The sequence below is a fragment of the Callionymus lyra genome, chromosome 13, assembly GCF_982586985.1.
Source record: "Callionymus lyra chromosome 13, fCalLyr1.hap1.1, whole genome shotgun sequence".
NCBI lineage: Eukaryota > Metazoa > Chordata > Actinopteri > Syngnathiformes > Callionymidae > Callionymus > Callionymus lyra.
Genome location: NC_141830.1, coordinates 14,032,618 through 14,053,652, shown reverse-complemented (window position 1 = coordinate 14,053,652; position 21,035 = coordinate 14,032,618). Strand labels below are relative to the sequence as shown.

The window sequence follows — 21,035 nt, the reverse complement described above, 5'->3', positions numbered from 1 at the left end:
TCATTCTTGCGATTAAAGACGACGCAGACGAGTCAGATTTGATATATTTTTATTCTCTGGTACATTATATATATTTATATATCATCCTAAAATAAACACAAGTAAAAAAAATGAACAAAGAAAACTGTACAAAAAATGTTTATATACTACATCTTAATTACAGAACAGTCTACTGTCCAAAAAAGGCACTAAATTCTGAAATGGGCAATACAGTAACTTTGAACAGAAGATCATACAACAGCTGTCAGTCTTTATTTAGAGGTGATGAAGGGGGCGGAGCTTCACTTTGGACTGGAGTGTCTCAGGATTGTTTCTCTGTCTGTCCGCGGATGTTTCAAAAATACTGCTCGGAACAACCCAAAGTGTCAAAGTGAGAATCTCAACATGCACGAGTTTCCTTCCATACGAATTTCCAAACCACCGAAAACACCACGACCGCCTTAAAACTGAAGTTAAATCGTTCAAATAATCATGAGGGACAACTGGTTGTCATGGCGACACATCTCACTGGAATTTTTGTCGTTACTTACAGGACAGTCTATATTACTGGTCGCCTCCTGATTAATGGAGATGATCATTTAAGTCACCACATGGGGGCAGTAGAGAGTCTTAAGGGTTGGAAAATAAATTGTGCTCCTACGACATAACGAACATGGCGTCTGCCACTCATAAGGCCTCAAGAATTCTAGAGGTTTGACAGCGGGCGTGCACTGGAAGTCAAATCGGGTTTAATTTTGATCACAAAATGTCTCAAGTTAGTGTGAAAATTCTTCTTGTGTTGTCCACATACGGAATACCTTAGGCCAGCTGACTGACTCGCACACCTTGTGCCACTAAATGATGCTTCTGAGTGTATTATTTTATTCCTAAATAGAAACTAGCAGAACAAAAGAATAGATTTAGAGGTTAATATTCCTCCACCATATTCAGTGATTTATTTGTGTGAGGGTTCCAAGATGATTCTTCAGGCCTGATGCACGTCAACTGCACGACACAAGGCTGTATTTGTAATTCGACAGGGCACCACTAGGTGGCACCAGACACTTCACGTCACCTGAACGACGGCAACAGTTGCAACGTTTTATTTAACGTTTAATTTCAACTTGTCTCGCTCAAGTGCCACTTTTATTTTCTCGCAGCCAACATTTATAATACGTATTTTCATTTAGTTTCAAAGCAATTTCGTTTTGGGAAAACATCGTCTGCTCAGGAGCAGGTTTTAAGGAAGGTGGTCTATTTTCCGATGGTGTTGATCTGGAAGCTTGGTGTTAGAAAAGGTCACAATAGGATCTGTCATTCATAAGGTGCATTTTTCTTGTTTCTACCACTTTCACACACCGTCTAAGGGAGACTGTTGATCAGTCGTATAAAAAAAAAAAAGTCACGAGAAATCAAAAGGCATGATTGATTCAACATTAAAAGGCATTTTAAAACTTTATACATTACTATAAAAAATGAGTATAAATACATATTTTTCGTGATGAAGCACAGGTCCCACTTTGGCTCTCATACACGCTGAAGCTTTCCTGGAGTGCTGGACATCTTTTCTCCATCTTTTTTTTTTTTTTTTCCAACTTTGTTGAATATCACAGAAGTTTTCCAAAACCATCTTCAAATAAAAAGTGGTAGATAACGTGGTTCTGTAGGGATGAGGATCAGCACCGTCACTTTTGAGTATAGCGTCGTAGTGAGGTGGAAAGAGCTGAGCCAGAGGGCAAAGTTCTCTGTTCTAGTGAAGCTCTTAACTCTAGGACGTGACCCTAAACACTGGTCACAACATCACGAGACTACGTAGATATGCTCCATATGGAAAGAAACCACCTTGATATGGTGTTAGCCGTTAAGCTAGGTGGAGGCCATGGGACTAATCTAACAGTTGCATCTTTTTCTCCAAGCACCTTACGTAGGCAACTAAAAATGAAATGAAGCGATCGGGATAGAATTCTGGTTAATTGTAGGATTTGGACATGCTAACAAAGGTTAGCGCTTGCTAGCGTTGTACAAGACCGAATGGGATCAAATCACTTTTGTGAACGAGAGCAGCTGTACAGGATACAAACCAACTGTCTCTGAAACATACCTGAAATACACGAGGGACATGTGGTTTATAGTTGGCATTTAGCTTGTTAGCGAGTGAAGCTAGCAAGCGTCATTAATACTTTTGAAGTTGCTAAGCTAACAAGCTCTCTATTCAATCGAGTGCAACCAAACCACTCGTTCCGCTTCATCTCCACTTCTACAATAACGCTCAGATTGTTTTGGAAAAGTTCTTTTTTTTTGGGTTAAATACTTGTGAATATATGCGTTTATTATACTTATGAAACATCACTTCCAAATAAACCACTTAAAGTGTCTTGGACTTGGATTCCCTTTAAAGTGTTGCGCTTACCTTTGAGGCTAATCTGACCAAACCAACAAAAACAAAACAAAACGCCTCACAGGCTTTCACAACCAGAGTGAAATCATTCTAGCTCGACTCCAGCTCGGATACAAAATCCACTGGAAGAACATTCATTTAGAAAGAGGCAGAGTCACAGAACGAGTAGTAAATATGAGAATTCCGGCTTCTACAGACGCAGACCTGTCGCTCCACGTGGGCTCTGGAGGCGACGGGAACGCCTCAGAGTTTTCTCTCTACCTTAGCATATTTCCTTTGGCATGGATGAAGTTAATACAAAGCAGGATTCCTCATTAGTAGATAGCTTACATTTGATTATCGCATCCATCCTTGTTTCTTTAAATAACAGCGTCATCGGCAAGCGGAGTGTCGAGGCAGAAAACGATTTAACGTCCAGTCCTGAACCGGGTGCTGGATTTAAAGGCGGCTGCTGTTGGATCGTAAACCACGAAGAGTCTCTATGTTATTACCGTGGTAACTGTGAACCATTTGTGATTAGAACTTAAAAATATCCTGTCAATATCTTTTTTGAATGTAGCCATTAGCTCATATGTCAAACTCGAGGCACGCCGAGTCATTTTATGTGGCTCAACTACAACTTCATGAATGTTCATGTTGATACCAATGCTGTGTCTCAAATCGCATACTTCTCTTTGTATACTAGAAGTTAGTATGCATCATGATAGTGTACGTACTAACTAGTACGCAAATTCTCCACACATTGTGCGTAGCAGCAGTGTGTGATTTGAGACATACTAACAGGAAATGACGCGACAGCTTCTTCTTCTACTACTATTTAACGATAGTTGCAACCAGCTGTTGGAACACTATCAGCGACACCTGCTGGCAACACGTTTTGCAAGTTTGGAAGAAGAAGTAATAAGAAAAAATATGAGAAACAAAATATTCACGAGATATTTACGCCAGTATCAGCACCAAAGTCGTGTCATCCTCCTTCTTTTGGCTGAAAACCACATAACATAACTTCCGTGTACAACGTCATTAAGATGGCGGCTGTCGAGGGTAGATGGGTGTTTTAGTCACCAATTTAGTGTGCATGGTGCACTACATTTCTCATACTAAGAATTGAGACGCACTTACGCACTAAAAATACTCACTTTGAGTACGCTACTATGTGATTTGAGACACAGCACATGACTTGTAGAGATGCCATTGTTCAATATAAGATAAAGGTTTATCGATGTCTAGAATTATAAGAGAGAGTTTGTGTTTGATAGAGGACATAAAAATGATGGTACAATTAAGACTCGTACTTGCTTTTAAAACCAGTTTGGTTTTACCCTCGTCTTGTACGACTTGAGGCTTGAGTTTAACACCTTAGCATTAGCTTAGCAACGCTAACCATTTGAGCGAAAGTCACCCAAATGCAAGTAAACTTATTATTTAAAATCCCTAAGAAAAAATTCTTAAGCCAATTTTCCTTTAAAGAAGCCATTGGCGCAACCGTCATGCTATCTCGCTAAACGCCCCTCAGTCCTGTTTGCACCGTCAACCATCGGGTCGACCCGGACCTTCTCGTCACGGTGAGTTTCAAAACTGTAGTTTAAATCCTCGACGTCTTCTAATGGTTTGAATCCAACAGCAGCAGCCGGACTGGACGTCTGCCCCGACAAGAGTCCGGAGGCTCCCGATGAATTGCACAATGATGGGGGAGAGGAGGGGGAGTACTGGGAGGAGACCACGGCATGAGGTGAGTGAGTGAGAACCGTAATAGCCATATATATATATATCATATATACAGAACACTTGAGTTTACTGAGGTTGACGTTGAGGTGAGATAGACTGAGGTTCAGACCAGGGAGGAGGGGGGGGTCCTGTGAGGTAAGCCCAGACGAAAGAGGTCTGGGTCCAGATTGTCCCACCTAGTCCATGGTTTCACAGAGGTAAGCAAGTGGACACCGGAGAGAGGGGGTTGAGGAGACGGAGGGTGGGAGGCGAGGGAGGAGGGCGGCGGGGGGGGTGAATACTAGTAAGAAGAAGGGCCACGTTCCACTCCTCCCTCCTCACTGACCACTATTCCTCCTCCAGAGACTCTGTCTTGATGTCGGCGGGTCCTCCTCCGGTCCTGGACAGGGCCAGGATGGTGTGGTTGACGGCGGCCATCTCCACGGCCAGAGAGATGGGGTCCTGGTGCTCGCCGTGAGCGGCGCCGTCGTCCTGAGACGGGGGGAGGGGCAGCGGGGGGGAAGGACACATCAAGGTCGAATGAGTTCAGCTCGGGAGATTCTATTTATAGCGCGTGGAAGCGTTTTTTTCTGCTGACTAGTTGATGCTTTTTCTGATGGCTTCTGATTGGAGGACGTTTGGTGACGTCCCACAGGAGCACCACAGCGCCACCGCTCAGTTAGTCCAGGATAGGTACTGCAACGAATGAATCCTTTTTTTCTTATTAATTAACTTCTTTCTCTTTTTTTAAAAACACTAAAGATTCCTGTTGCTAAACAAATTATTTATATTTTAAATATTATAAAACAATCTCTTCAGTTGCAGAAAAAAAAAGCATCTAATTATTTTACATTTAATCTAAATTGTTGAATAAATCGGTTGATCAAAGTGTGCAACCATGACATTAACTAAATGAACTAATGAATTAACTTAATTTTCAGGATTTATTTCAGGTGGTTTTCTTATTTATTGCCATATTAATCAATTATTCACTATTTCTTAAGCCTTCTTCCATGAGATTAATGTTATCAATTTCTCATTCTATATGATAAACCACTTGAACCTATTAATTGAATTATCCCTTTTATCAATCCTTCAATCATTACGATCATCTTAAAGATGTTATTTTACCAAATTTCGCAAAAATAAAGCTCATTTTTAAAAACAAACTTGGGGTACCTGCGTGGGGGAGGTGGGCTCCAGTCGGTACAGACCGAACGGTCGGCTCAGAGGTCTCTTGTCAAAATATGGGAGATCACAAGCCTGGCGGACGGAAACAGAAGTCAACTGAATTCTTGAAGGGACACAAAGTGGGCCACAACATACAAAGCACTGGACAGGAATAATCCAAGTCGCAAAGTAAATCTCATTTCTACCTGCTCTGAGAAATCATTTCCGTCGATGTCGTCACTGTTGGAGTGTCCGCCTGGACTCTGGACATCGATTCCATGGCTCTCCAGGATTGTGGCTTCTTGGAGGAAAACGATAGATTGTTATTTTACACGGTACAGAACCAAAAGTTTAAGCAAACACGGAGTAAAACAAATGTCTCGCTATTTAAGAACTAATCTGGAGACTATTCCAGATAATTCCACTGAAATTCTGTCTGAAGACACAGAGGGAAACGTGAAAACATGCTGCTGCTTCTGTGAAACTAAACGTCTTCACCAAATTAGCAACGTTTATGCTAATATATTCACATGCCGTTTGTTTTTTATGCATCAGTGATCCGTGCTTGTTAGAGATGAAGGCTTTTGTTGTGTCTGTTTCCCTTTGTATTCGTATGAATCCAGGTTTTATAAATGAATAATTACAGAAATTAAGAAAATAGATGTAATAATGTCGGAACGTTACATAGTGTTTCTTTTAGTAAAACACGATAAGATGATTTTTAAAAGTGATAAATATGTGGAGTAAATCGACACATTACCAATGTTGGCACGTCGCTTGATCTCTTTGCGTCTGTTGGCAAACCAGTTGTAAACCTTCAGGGACGTCACCCTCTCCAGGTCAGACAGCTTCTTCCCTGAAACGCAAATATAATCATCTTTCAATCATGACTTTTGTGTCTGAAGCTCGCTGACGTTTACCTGGTTTCTGAATGACGGCGTTGCACGCGTTGGCGATCTCTTCTCTTTTGGCTTCGTCCGGATACTGGTTGTCGTTGAAGTAGCTGTAGAAAACGTCAGGAGGCTCAATAATGACGGTAAACAGGACAAAGCTAACAGAGAGATATTGCAGTTTAAAAAGCAGACGTGTAATAATTCAAGTCCCGCCGGATGAATAGAATTGTCCTCACCTCTCCATCACAGCCAGACACTCTTTCCTCCAAGTGAAGCGACTTCCCCGACGCAGACGGAAGGTTCCTGGCGTGGTGGTGAGAGGGGGAGGAGTTTGTCTCCACTCCATGTCTTCCAGGTGGAACGGGGCCGGTCGCATGTTGAGTGTGGCCCCTGAGGCACAGAGATGAAGACTTGTGAGAGAAGAAGGTGCAGGACTCCTGTTGCTAGGACTTTTTAAATCATGATTCAAATGTAAAACCTAAATAAATGTGCAAAGGTAGTGCAGAGGTGTCGTTGTCAAGCCATGGGGTTTAGATTAGGGACCGTCATGGCTCAGACACTGAAAAGGAATGTCAAAACATTTGTGTTCTTAATTCTGTGTTTAGCATTAAAAACATTTCCTTTTAAACATATTCCACAATTGAAATATATTCATAATACAACTATAAAATAGTCATAATACCCTTTCAAAATAGTTGTAAAAAAAACGAAAAATATACATAATCCTACAATAGAAAAAGTAGTCATAACTATCTAAAAGTATATATAATAATATAAATAATACCAGAATTACTGACTGCATCATCAAAGTCCTTCTTGCAGATACAATTGAAGCATAAACACTAAAAGAGAAAATTGGTTACAATAATAACTCATTAGAAATGTATTTTACGAGACCTACTACTCATCCATTCATTTTCTACAGCTTTTACCCTTATGGGGGTCGTGGGGGGGCTGGAGCCTATCCCAGCTTCCTTGAGGCAGGGGACACCCTGGACAGGACACCAGTCTGTCCCAGGGCACACAAAGACAAACAACCATTCACGCACACACTCATACCTACGGACAATTTCCCCAAGTTCTCAATCAACCTCTGTATGTTTTTGGACTGTTGGAGGAAACCCGGAGTGCCCGGAGTAAACCCACACAACATGGGGAAAACATATAAACTCCACACAGAAAGTTCAAAAGTTTGCTCTCGTCCTGATCAACCTTCTTGCTGTGAGGTGATCGCTCGAGCCACTGCGTCTGTCCTACTAAAAGTTTGTTTTTCACCATTTTAGGCTCCGTTTCAAAAGTAGTTCTTTGCTGGTTGGGAGAGTCACACCCATAATGCAGCTTGTTAAAGGAGAGTTTGGACCGAACACTCCATGCTCAGACGTTGACAGTGAAAGTGTGTTCAGTGTCTCACACCCAGACTGAAATGTGTCGACAGCTTCACTGCGACAATGGTGGGAAGGTTTACAAGAACATTGTTTTCTGCAGCAGGATTGGATGTCTTTATGTGCGCGTGAGGAGTCGGAGGGCGAAGAGCTGAGCCGGGCTGGGCTCAGTCTGGCCATAAATAGCATACAGCACTTTCCAGTGCTGACTCTGTTGGCAGGGCTCCACCGAGGAACATGCCGCAGAGGACGAGGCGTGGGACGACTGCCACTCTGGTGGCGCAGGCCGGTGCCTTTTACATGATGGAGTCAACCGAGGACTTTCATTTGTCCTGGTGAAGATGTACGAATATAAAGTCTCTTGAACCTGCAGATCAACGTTGGTCAAGGTTTGTGTCTTTGAACAACGGATGGTGTGTAGTTTGACGGAAGCTACTGAGCTAAATGCTGGGTAAGGTTGGTATTTAAATGTCAGCAGCCAAAGCTTAGACAAACATCCCCTTCAGAAATTAAATATTGAGCTTAAGAAGTGAAGTACAACACAAAGGACGTTCTTAGACTCTCATTGTAACAAGACAATATATACAGGATGCAACATCAGTTTGTGTTTTGAGCCAATCCTGTTATTCTTGGATGCTAAATTTAGCGACTTATCTCCATGTTTGTTGTCGGAATGTAAGTTGATTTCCTTCACCAATTACTGGCTGGAAGCAGACACGCGGTAATCTTTTCTTTTGGACTTCTGGGAATTGACTGTTAGAATGAATAATCCCTTCTTTTAGGAAAGCAGAATCACTGCTCTCTTTGCAGCAGGTCACAGGATTGACAGGACTCTAGATCTGTGTTGTGTGGACGCTCTAAATGAGAGCCCTGGATGATGCAGTGACTCCATGATATCTCTACAGTTGCTAGCTTTCTTTGTTATACTGCATTAAGCATAGTAACATGTATTTTTCACTACAGCTTCTCTTTTTCTCAGTTAATGGGGCAAATACGACAGCCTATTTTTATATAGGCATGCAGGAAGAAACTTGTGAACTGTGGCGACACTTCAGTTTTCAAGAGTCTACGCTATTCTTACATTTAAGAAGCACAAAACAAACATGTTCATTATTTTTAAACACTATACAACAGGGGTGACCAAACTGTCCTTTCCAGGAAATACGAGTTTGATCGAGAATTTCTTTCCCTCTGTAATGATTGTACATTTATCGGAAGTGTCTATAATACATGACATTTGTGACTGTTCCTTACCCTTTCATTAACACTGACCTCAGTATGTCACAATGTTAACTTGAATATCTACCTTTCATCCAACCACCCAGCATGAAATGATGAAATGGGCTCAGATTTGCCCTCGAGCGTGACACCTGCTATATACACAAGGAAGGCTAACCTTGAAGAGTTGGCTAAAGTGTTGCATCATTAAATTCCCCCCCAAAAAAATGTTGCTCTCACGGCCTGTTTTGACATGTTGTAAACGGCGTGAATGCTAATTAATAGACCGCAGTTCGTCATCTCAAGAGATGAGATATGAAAAAAGACAGCTGCTCTCGGCGACGATTACGCGACAAATGGGATAATAATAGTCGCGTCAATGGATCTTTTGTTAGTGGCGATGTGCCGCGCAGATGACACTGTTGTGGTGACGAATTTGTTCGCTTCTTTTTTCTCCGGTTGCTATTTTCACTTTAATCTGTTGTTTTTTTTTCCCTAATGTTAAAAATGAGCAAACCATGGGTGGTTGATTTTTATTTAATTCTAATTTTAGCATCTTGGCTTTATTTCAGTAGCAGCGAAAATAGCACTCAAGACGGAGAGCTGTAAACAAAGCGCTGGCTTCTGTCTTGGTACTAAAGAACGGAGGCATCGCTCGACGTCCCACTGCACCACGTTTACCAAGATGCTGACGACTCCTACTTATCTCATCAACAGTCTAGCGGGAAAGCTGCGGGCAGCAGAGTGTTTGTCTAGTGAGCATCCTTGGTGGGGATCCGCCTCCCTGCTGCGTCGCTTCTATCTTCGCATCCTCCCTTCAAGCGTAAGCAGCCGCCTCGAAACTTGCTCTTCGGCCACAAGATTTAAGCAAACAAGCTTTTTTTTTCCATCACATTACTGGGAAGGAGGCTCCACGTCTGTTTCTGACACTTTCATATAAAATGATGAGTCGACAACCATCAGAAAGGCCTTCAAGCTCATTTGTTTCAGCTTTATTATTTGACTCCGAGCCCTCAAATAGCCCATGTACTGGAGACGCCATCTAGTGGTGCCTTTTAGAACTGAAGGTCATACAGTTAAAATCCCGAAAGTTGCACTAGCACGGATCTCAAAATCATCTTAAAAAATGTTATTGGATAGAAGTGTGCATCGGCAATAATCTGGCGACATGATACCTATGCTGATCCAGAGGGGGCACTGATACCATTTATAGTGATACTGTAGGAACAAGGATATATTTGTAGTATTGTTGACTACTTGACTCTGGTGTTCCAGAATTTACAGACTTTATGACTCTTGACAAAGTCGTAACTGCTTTAATTTGTTGTGAAACCGAATATATCCAAACATCAGCTTTAAAAGCTGCTGCAGTCGAGTGTATCCTCGTCCTCAGTCATTCAATTACATAATAATAATAATAATAATAATAATCTCGTTTTATATAGCGCCTTTCTAGACCAGGGTCACAAAGCGCTTTGACAGCCATTCACACATACTTACTTCCTTTAGCTGCGTAATGACTGCTGCCTAGCGGGCAAAGGTATAATTGCGACACAAAAATGAACAAATCCATGAATATTAACATGATAATTGTATATAAAAAAAATAACTATTTTATTTTACACATAGTTTACTAAACTATTCACCATAAAATAACTTCATGAAAATAAAATAAATAATAACATTGATTGTGCTGATTAATATTTATACATCGTAGAAAGAAATATCACACTATATATCTCTGTATCCACATTTTCTAACACCCCTATTATTTAATGTTTAAGTTAAAAACAGAGAAAAACAAAACAAGTTTTATGCGTCACAGCCCAGTAGCACAACTTGGACGTCATCATTTCCTGCACTTTCTCTGGTTAAAACTCCTATATTTTTAAAGTTACCCACTTTGCTGGGGGTTTTGCCACATTTGCAAATGATAGATTCAGGGCTTTAACATTCCAGCATGAATACACTAAGAAATGTGTCGAGACATGCCAAACGTAATAAACGGGTTAAAAAGTAAGCATGGGTATATTCGAGTGGTTGTCAGCTATGCTTTATGCTCCTTTTCAACTATGATATGTTGCCTAGTGTGCAAGTGTAGTTCAGGATTTGTCGGTCGTTTATTCCATGTACAAAGACGACCACTGAGCCAGCCTCTCAGAGTAAACACTGGGAGACCGACTCGGTGTAATCACAGTGCTTGTCCAACAGCGTTCTCAACGTCATAATATCTGTTGTACCTGGAGTGTGTTTCTCCAGCGTGTACCAGCGGTAGAAAGCCCTCTTCTTCTGCTCGCTCAGGTCCGAGCCGTGCTGCAGCAGCCAGTGAGAGATCCTGCTCTGGCTGATGCCTGGAAAAAAAGACGGTCAATCGCAACAACTCCATTTGTCGATCAACTCTTAACTTGATTGCAAAAGGGAAAAACCTTTGAAGGAGTTTTTTACTGGCTTTTTACACACGTGTAACTGATTTGGTGATGTCATGAACAGGCTGGCGTGCAGAGGTTCTGTGTGAAGCTTTGTGGTGAATTTGACAATCAGAAAAATGGCCCAGTTAAGAATTGTGGTTGCCATGGTTACGCGGTTGGTGCTTTTGATGATAAATCAGGCGCTCAGTTTAACGGAATTAAATATGTATGCACTCTTGACTTTCAAGTTTAACATCATTGCTTTGGATCCCTTTTTGATAACCACTGATATGATCAAGTCAACTGAGCAACACGGTTATTTAAAAAATGCCAATGAACCGGTCCAAACGTATCAAGTTCCTAAATTTGCATCCTAGTTCTAACTGGATTATCCAGGTTTAATATCCACACTCTGGTTGTTTTTAGAAGTATTAGAGATTCATGTGATAAAGATACAAACCAGTGACTTGTGCCACAACTGCCTGAGAGATCCTGCGGTTCCCAAGGAACGCTTTTATTTCTTCTTTCACCAGACTGCTGTCCCTCCTGCAGACAAACAAACAAAACTGTTAAAAAAGAAAATCCTCTTACATTGTTGCTCAAATGGCATTTATCTTAATTAAATTATAGAGTGGCCGGTTGTTGTCAAAACATGGATATATTTGGTCTCTTTATTGTGCCTTATTAAAAGTTATTTAAAAACCAAACAGTAAAATCTACAGCAACACATATTTGAATCACACACTGTGTATAGAACACAGTAGATATCTTTGTTTTCCACCAGCTAACTCATTTTACTTCCTGAAGTTTAACATAAGCCGAGCCACAAACTGTGTGATCTATTGCACCTCCTTACACTTGTGCATGTAAATATGAGGAGTTGCAGAAATGGAGGGCGGTGACTGAACATGTACATTGTTCAGTGTACATGGTGTACCGACTCAGCTGTCTGGCTGCTCGCCCAATACCTTCCCCTTTACATACACATGCAGCAACAAGCCCATCCCGTGGTGATTCTGTTACTGTGTACTGAACGCTTTCATCTGCATTTGTGATAACCTTCAGATTACACAGTGAACCATGCTTTTTCTAATGTATATAAGGAGCTCATGTCACATGACTACAACAAATATACCATCAAATGAATAAGGAAACTCTGGTCATTCAAGAACTGTGTCGACTCACCGAAAAAACTACATTCCCTGACAGGGAACTTCTTAAACAGAGCATAAGGAAATTGTGATTTTCTGTTTCTTTTATCTGTTTCACGATCAATAATGCCTTAAAATTTTACTCAAAATATGGAATTGTCGTGACATATCCAACAACACATTCCGCTGTCTCGCTATTTAAGATTTTTTTTTTAAAGTTTTTAATTAAGTTTTTTAAGTTATTTTTAAAATGAGTGATTTAATCAGCAGATAATCTACAACACAACCACTTTTGTGGTAGGTTCTTATTACAGATGCCACCATACTTATAGTACTGATAAAAGGCAACCCCCATGATGCCTTTCTACACACTGCTCTACTTAGTGACTGCTGACTGGTCGCTACAGTCCTGTATTTAAATTAAAAAAGCAGGGGAACTGTTCAGGTCACCGTTACTAAGAGGGCTTTTAAGGGTGATTGGATGTTCAAATAAATGCTGCTAATTTTGGTGGGTCAATACTTTGGGTTTGCCATTTTAGTTTTATTATTGATCTGTCGATTATAGTTCTGCCTGATCGTAATCAGGCCATCACAGGAGTTTATATTGATCAATAAAATTCAAATAGTTGAACAAAAACGCTACTCATAAACCCAAACTATTGCACCCGTTAACTTTTCCTCCTGTAGCCTTTTCTGAACATTCTTTGTTGAAGTGAATGCAATGTCTTAAGACCTAATCTTTTGACTAGAGTACTGTTTAGTTATGTGGGACAAGAAAGACGTAAAAAGTATAACTAAGGTTTGTCTGAATACAAAAAGTATTTTTAATGAATTTGTTCACACAAAATTCAAACTTTACTCTGTTTCTAGCAACCCTCGCCTCAGGGTTATATGCAAAATGTAAATCCATTTTAACGAAGCGACTAGTGCTCAATTGTCATTGTCCAAAAAGACACGTAAAAAAACACCAAATATCTCCATAGTGCCCGTCTGTAATGTCCATCTTATATTGAAGGACTCGTATTTAAGCTTGTTTGCAGCAGAAGCTTAAAAGATAACATGCTAACCAAACAGGAAACACTCAATATCCTTAGAGCTTCCTATCTTTTATCACATATCACATATTAACGAATATATATATTGATATCATCCTTTTTCTTGGACGCTCAATATACCGTGATTATTTCTCCATTTTGTCCTCCTCTATCAAACACCCACCAAGCAAATTCTCTTCCTTCAACATCATTTTAGTGGTATTGGAAATATGGGTATAGTTGTTGAGTTATGTTGTTATTATTCTATAGTATTAGACACTGACATCTTTATAAGTCTAGATATTAAAATGCACATTAATGTACTTTGATTTGACCCAACCATTTGGCCCTTGAGCCACATGTGGTATATAGGCAATTGATATTTAAAACCGCCCCCCTTTCAACTCTCTGGAGCCCCTAGAACAACGGAGGTCTTGATTAAACCTAACCGGTCTGCCACTGATCCAAACACCACGAGGTTTGCTTCTGAGGCACAAACGCATCCCGACTCTTAACATTTGGCATCAATATCCTCCACCACCGGTCTCTGGCGCTGAAGCTAAAATTAGAGTGGGCAAAAAAAATCCTTCTCGTATCGACACCAGAGAATCAATGTAGCACACGCTGCTGTACAAGACTGAAGAAGAGTAGGAAGTGAGGAGGAGGATGCCGACTTAAAGGCCGGGCCCCTGTGGAGACGGAAATGTGCACTTATAAGTGAGAGAAATCAGGAGGGCACTGTAAGCCTGCTGACAAGCGGAAGCGGCGTGTCACACCCCCGCAGGCCTGTCAAGAGAGGGCCTGGAGGGTCCTGCATGTGGACCATGAAAGCTTTTGAACACTTCTGGCTGTGAACGCTGAAGCTGTCTAAATAGGATTTGCATTTCAGTGGAAAAGGCAGCATCTGTGAACAGCTATTCTTACTTTGACTGGAGGAAATATGATATCGGTTAATACCCAAAAACTATTTCGTATCAGATATTTTTAATGGGAAGCCAAAGGAAAGTAAGTAGCAAGTGTGTAGTAGCCACTGCGAAAAGATTGCAGGGCTCCCATCGATTCGGATTGATCCCCGTCGATGGCTGAATGACATTCGCAGTGACTCAGCACTGCTAAACTTAAGTAGCTTAAGTGAACCAAAGGGGGCAGAAAACATGCAAAAAATAAAATGGTTAAAAACAAACAAGCTCTCACAAGGAGTGAATATCGTGACTCATTTCTTGGTAATAAAGGTGACACTGGCAACTACTTCCTGTGCTAAAAGTTCTCTAGCTTAAATAAATAGAAGCAGCAGAACGATTGTTTGGATAAGAGCCGTTTAAAAAAGAACTAGAAACACCTTGACTTCCTCCGATGCATCTGTTGACAAAGTGCAGCAGCTCTCTGTATTCACGGCTTGTTGCAGCACTTTGTTTACTCTGTTAAAAAGGCCTTGGAGGAACAATTTGAATTATTCTGAATATTTTCACTGACATTGACAAAAACCTGAACTTGCTGCTTTTTCCTTTTTTTTTATGAAACATGACTCCTTCCATTCCAGGGGTTATTATTATAATAATTATAATAATTTAAATGTGCTAAAAATGCTTGACATACCATCTTGAGTTTGTTGGTTTGTTAGTACACACCAAATATGACGAACACACTGGTAGCACTGACAATAGGACAGGTGACAGACCAATGCATTTTGGTTTCTATTTTGTTTCCTCCATCTGGATCAAGTCTTTGAAGGTTTGTTCACTCACTATGATGGCTTCTAAAAGCTTTCACAAGGCCCTTTTCCACAAGTTTGGCTACGAACGGTGAAGGTCGTTTTTTCTCTGAATCAAGACAGTCTTTTTGTTAGTGTTTGCAATATGGAATGGGCTCCTTGGAAAAGGTGTGCACTGTCTGAGTGTTTTTTGTTAAATACTAAGAGACTTGTCCAATAATTATTATCTAAAAAATAAACAACTTCTGCTTGCATTTACCGAATAGGCAAAGTTCTAGGTTGGCATTGGAACCAGAATCATATTTTGTAAATTAAATATTGTGGTAATATTTAAGACTAACTAACTTCAGGAAAGCATCAGCAATCACCCAAAATATATTTGAACCAGTCTATAAAAAAGTTGTTTGGTTAAAATGTAGAACATGGACAAATATAAGTGGTTTCCGCTCTGTTTGGTTAAAAATTGTACGCACCTCATCAGCTCGTCCACCTTATCGTCAACATCCAGGTCTTCTTCTGTACCTTCAAACCCAAACGCTCGAACTGCTGCCGCGCTGTTTACAGGGTAACGTGGTGGGGATAGCTTTCCGTTGGGTGTGGCTGCTAAACTGTCACGCCCATTCTGTGACAATGCCACCAGCGACACTGGCGATGGAAGGATGGCAGCAGGCGGCTGTGGCCCAGGAGGTGGAGAGGTTTCGTAGCTGTTGCTAGGAGATGGAGAGAGGCCTCCGTTGTTGTTGCCGAACTGAGTTTGCGTGGCAGTAGAGATTTTGGCTGTAGTACATGAGGCAGCAGTTGCAGAGTTCTCAGCGGTGCTTGCTTCACCGCTGTTGAGGGCGCCGTTGTTGCCGTTGCATGTCACGGAAGAGGTGGCGGTTGCAGAGGCAGTGTTGTTATTATTGAATGATGTGGTTGTGTTAGAGGCAGAGTTGTTTGTGCAGTTGTTTGTCGTCCCACTTAATCCAAAGGAGGAGGAAGAAGAGGAAGAGGTGCGGCGTCCAAACTTGTCACCGTGCTCCCGGTCCAGCCGGTCCAGAGTGTCAAGTGCATGCAAGATCTCCTGCTTTGTCATCCCCGAGCGACGCAACCGCTGCAGCAGATCTATCTGCTCAATGGTGAAGCGTGGCTCCTCGTTGCACTCAGACATCCTGCTGCTGGACGAGAGACAAGACAGACAACGTGTGAGGTAGGACAGCAAAAAAAAGACGCGAGAAGAAGTGTTTACGTGAAGTTGAGCAAAGAAAGATTGAGAGGGGAAGAGATAGAAAGTAAAGGGGGAGCAAGGAGGAAAGAAAGTCAAGCAGTCGTGCGTCCAGTAAAGAGTAAAAGTTAAAAACTAAATAGAACGAGATTCAATAGACAACTGTAAATGTGTGTTAAAATGAAGACAAGAAAGCCAAAGAAAAGGACGTAGGAAGGAGAGAAGAATTAGAATGTAGAACAATTTGGTTATGAAAGAGGAACAAAACCTGCAAGATGAAAAATGAGCAGCAGCAGATAAGAAAAGGAAGACGAGAGCAAGAGATAGAAGTGTGAAAGAAAAGGGAAGGGAGGGGCTGGGCATAAAAATCTGCTATTTTTGGGAACCCGGCAAGCAACACACGCAGAGTGTCGGAGTCACCTTGACAGCTGATGCGATCTTAACATTCTGACTGCCGTTCTTTAAGAGCTCCAATATTATCCCCGGCGCTGCACACCACCCACGCCGTATGTTTTCATAAGCAATTTGCTGAGCTCAAAATCAATGCAACTGGATTCAGACTGCGGCAGATTTTCTATCCTCTGTGCCAGCGCCACTAATGCCGACATGATAACGGTTTAAACGGGGTCGCTGACATTTTTTCTATATCTTTTTTGGACTCCAGCGCTTCATGACATCTGTTCAGATCTCTTCAAAAACACACCATGCAATGTGTTAAGATTTTCCAAAAATGACTCATAGAATTTACATGAATACTACTTTCTCCAAACAATTACAGCAAGTATTCTTGTAAAACTCCAGCTTTTCCATTGTGGGATCAACGAGGTAACAATTCCACCATTTCAATTTGCTGTGACTCCAAACAGCTCTTTGCTGTTTTTAACATCAGTGCAAATATACTCCTTTAACTTGAAAACATATACAAACATACATTCAACTGAATTACCATCACTGACTACTTGCAAAACCAGATATGCTGCCTCAGGTTTTCTATGTCAGGTCCAATTTCAATTTTTTGAGTGTTTTAATTTTCAGGAAAAGGATAACTGGTCCTTCTAAAACAGAATGGGCAATCTAGATTTGGGCTTTGCAACTCAAAGATATAACATACAGTAACATAGTTCACATTTTTGGGAGATGATGTGCAACAGTAGCCCCCACACTCACACTTTGGTGCGTAGATTAGTTCAAGAACTTTTAACTTAAACAAGTCATTTTAAGTCATGATTGAAGCACATTTCACCATACCTTTTGGTGAGCCAACCACTGACACCTGAAATGACGTAGAATCTTTTAAACAAGCACAATATTGTATTGTTATAACACTTGATGTGTTGCCTGAGATGAGATGGAAACAGACCATTAATAAACCGGTTTGCATTATGGTAACATAGAACGTTTTGGTTTTTAAAGAAGGGTTAGAACAGTTGGAAAAAAAGGTTATACCCTCAATCTTTCCAGATGTTCTGGCTCCTTTCTACTTTATAATTGGTTGGAGATATATTCGTTGATAGTTCATATTGGCTTGAGACCTTTCTTATTATCCTTTTTAATGTTCATTCATTTTGATTATTTCCCCACCATGGAGTGGATTAAAACAGCTCTGCTTGAATGACTTCCCTTTAGCTAGTGCCCAACACCTATAAAAAAAACTCCTTGTTGAAAAAGTTAAATTACACTAAAAAAGGTTGACCGACACATTTTCTGGATGGTGACCAGTCATGAGGAATCTCAAAGTTGAGATAAGTTGGGGTCAGCCAAGGGGCAGATGGCCCTGGTTAAGGAGGCCGTACAACTGGCAAGTGGTGTTCTAATCAGGCTGAATGACTTGTTTAACAGGAAATGTGGTTAATGTGCACCGGTTACGGAATGTCTCTTGGTTCAAAGAGGAGGATTACTTATTCAAAAGATTGTAATTTGTTCCATTGCAATGCCAATGTGCTCTACCCAAAGGTGTTTACAAATTAGAATGCACTTTCAGTTTTAAAAACCAATGATGTCATTACATAAATGTGTTTTAAATACATTATAAATAAATATATTTACAGAGTTACAAACAGAGGTGCTGTTACTACATTTTTTGTTTAAAAAAATACAAACAATATTGCTAGCAACATAATGCAACTCAATATTTTGCTGTGAGCAAAGCCTTGAGCCGTCATATTTATCAGAACTAATAGACGCCTGGCATTAAATACCAACAGATAGTAAAGTAACCCAGTATACGTACAGGGTTACAAAGTAGCCTGTGGAAATCGAAATATCTAATCGAATGTGGATTATAAATGTTTTAATTCCTAAGACCATTGCTGTAAAAAAAATGTGAATCCAAAAAAGTTATAATCATGTTGTAGCAATAATTTTCTTCCATTATCTTTCTTCTTTGACAAAACTTTTCCAGCAAAGATGTTAACAATATATTGACAGCTTAAATAAATAAAATTACACCAAAACCTATGATACACTGAATCTGATCAATTGAAATCTTTTTTGCAAATAACTGTCAGGAGAACGTTGCCATTAGCGATGGATCAGAATCGCATTCTGCAGAAACGAATGCTTCAAATTCCAGCACTTTATCGTATTTTGCAGCTCCATGTAACATTGTTTTCATTTTTTAAGCAAAACATCTAAAAGGTTCCAAACCTGCCCCTGCGGCAGTTTAATGTGCGCTAAATAATTCAAGGGCATATTCACACTATCATGCCATTGAAATCAAGCCAACTTCACAGAAAGGTGGACAAAAAAAGAACAACAACGAACAGGTGTTTTCTGTTTATGTATCCAACAAGAGTTGAAGTCTTTGACTACTGGCTTGACTTGTGTTGGTCACAGGGGGTTAGAGACGCTGCACCACCATCCACAAATATAAACATCATAAGTGAGTTTTCATCTTGTAAGTCGAGACGATTATAAATGCACAAGGCACAGCCGTATTCTCTTTTAATAACAGCCATGTTGGCATGTTTTCCGCAAGAAAGTGAAAGCGCAAATAAAGGTTTCAATTCCAGCACAACAGTCCGAGCTGCCAGGGATGCCAGCTCCGCTTCACGCCCTTTGCCCGACAGCTAACGTTAGCAAATGTCTAACAATGCCTCGACTTCATCTCGAATTAGCGAGCGTACAACTTCCGCCAAATCCCCAGGCGAATTCAACTCACTTAAGTTTAATGTTCCAACTAAAGTCCATGCAAAGATCCATCTTAAAATAAAAAATATACCGCTTCTTACATTGTCAACATTGAGTAGCATATCATGCTAGCCGTGCGGAGACTAGCTTAGCCGCCGCGTCTGGCTAGCGATCTTTTTGATATTAATAACATCACTTTCAAATGTTCCAGATACATAACTCTGTGACTTACCTCGCTTCAGATCCACCTCTTCAGCATTTAAATCGAAGCGTTCGAGCAAAGAGTCAACGTGTTTTTTCGTTTCAAAAGCGAGCGTACAATGGAGCAATTTGATATCGGTGCCCCGTCTGACTCTTTTTTCCAAGGATTTCTAATCTGAGGCGAATTATTTGCCTCTCCGCTTTGTCTGTCTGACAACAGCCATATTGACAACTAACACCTCCGAGCAGCTCCGAGGGAACTGTAGTTTTACTGTAACAAAAGTCTCCAGTCGGCGGCGGCGCCTGGTGCATTAAAAAACTACAAATCCCTAAAACGTAAAGTAAAGGAGGGAACTCGTGGCTCAAGGCTTCCAGATGTCACTAGACCAGATTGACATTTTGAACTTTCACTGTTCCAACACTCTCACTGCGATCATTCCAACCATTTTTACATGATACTTACTTGCCGTCCTTGAGGATAAGTTATTACTATTATTAGAAAATCATAGATGTAGTTAGGGTAACTATAGTTATAGAAAAGTGAATCAACAAATGTTTTTATTGACAATTATTAAACATTATTTAAGGATTACAGATTATAGATGTCAATAAATAATCCCTCCAAAGAAATAGAAAACATAATGTAAGGGGATGGAGGAAGATAATGAGTCAAATTGACATATAAAAAGTACATTATTGCAATTAAACTTAAACCAGCTTTTTCAATTGTCTAGATTTTTCTTTTTTTCATAGCCAAAATGAAGTTCTATAATGAAACAAAATATGTAATTACAATTTTACATTACAGAATTGTGATTTTACGTTTTTTTAAAGTAAAAATAAATGCTTAGTTTCTAATAGCAACGATGGAAAGAAATGGTGCTAAACTCACACAAAAGATGTCCATGAAGAATTTATTTTTATATATTTATTTTTACTTTTAATTCAATTAGGGATATGATGTACCAAAATGCAAATAACTTATTTAGGTAAGAGGTATTAACTTTTTACAAATCCCTAAAACGAAGTAAAGGAGGGAACTCGTGGCTCAAGGCTTCCAGATGTCACTAGACCAGATTGACATTTTGAACTTTCACTGTTCCAACACTCTCACTGCGATCATTCCGACCGATATTACATGATACTTACTTGCAGGATAAATTATTACTATTATTAAAAAAATCATAGATGTAGTTAGTGTAACTATAGTTATAGAAAAGTGAATCAACAAATGTTTTTATTGACACATTATTTTGCCTTCACACTCGGAATAAAATATTATTTAAGGATTAAAGATTATAGATGTCAATAAATAATCCCTCCAAAGAAATAGAAAGCATAATGTAAGGGGGGTTGGAGGAAGATAATGAGTCAAATTGACATACATTTTTATTGAAATCAATTTAATTAAAAGTAGCTTTTTAAGTGCCTTGATTTTTCTTTTTTTCAT

The 21,035-nt window shown here is 40.1% G+C and overlaps 1 protein-coding gene across 4 annotated transcripts; it reads right to left on the bottom strand.

Annotated features, from left to right (window-relative positions):
• Positions 1–38: 38 nt before the first annotated feature.
• hmbox1b (homeobox containing 1 b) lies at positions 39–19,919 on the bottom strand. 4 transcript variants are annotated; one of them, XM_087806273.1, is made up of 10 exons: positions 19,617–19,919; positions 15,525–16,208; positions 11,616–11,701; positions 10,988–11,098; positions 6,384–6,537; positions 6,175–6,257; positions 6,015–6,110; positions 5,461–5,555; positions 5,264–5,347; positions 39–4,576 (listed from the first exon to the last, which is right to left on the bottom strand). In XM_087806273.1, exons 2-10 carry the CDS (start codon positions 16,199–16,201, stop codon positions 4,433–4,435), a joined length of 1,530 nt encoding a protein of 509 aa, XP_087662399.1. In that variant the 5' UTR covers positions 16,202–16,208; positions 19,617–19,919; the 3' UTR covers positions 39–4,432. The 4 variants fall into 4 exon arrangements, with proteins under 4 accessions (XP_087662399.1, XP_087662401.1, XP_087662400.1 ...); XM_087806275.1 differs by having other exon boundaries at positions 5,461–5,552; XM_087806274.1 differs by having other exon boundaries at positions 15,525–16,205.
• Between the last annotated feature and the right edge of the window lie 1,116 nt (positions 19,920–21,035).

What these genes read in the sequence shown, in the direction of transcription:
- hmbox1b (XM_087806273.1), bottom strand. Translation starts at nt 16,201, where the DNA reads ATGTCTGAGTGCAACGAGGAGCCACGCTTCACCATTGAGCAGATAGAT. An exon ending in CGCCGTCATTCAGAAACCAG is followed by an intron (nt 6,111 to 6,174) that starts GTAAACGTCAGC and finishes TTTGCGTTTCAG; the next exon opens with GGAAGAAGCTGTCTGACCTG. An exon ending in GAAATGATTTCTCAGAGCAG is followed by an intron (nt 5,348 to 5,460) that starts GTAGAAATGAGA and finishes TCCGTCCGCCAG; the next exon opens with GCTTGTGATCTCCCATATTT.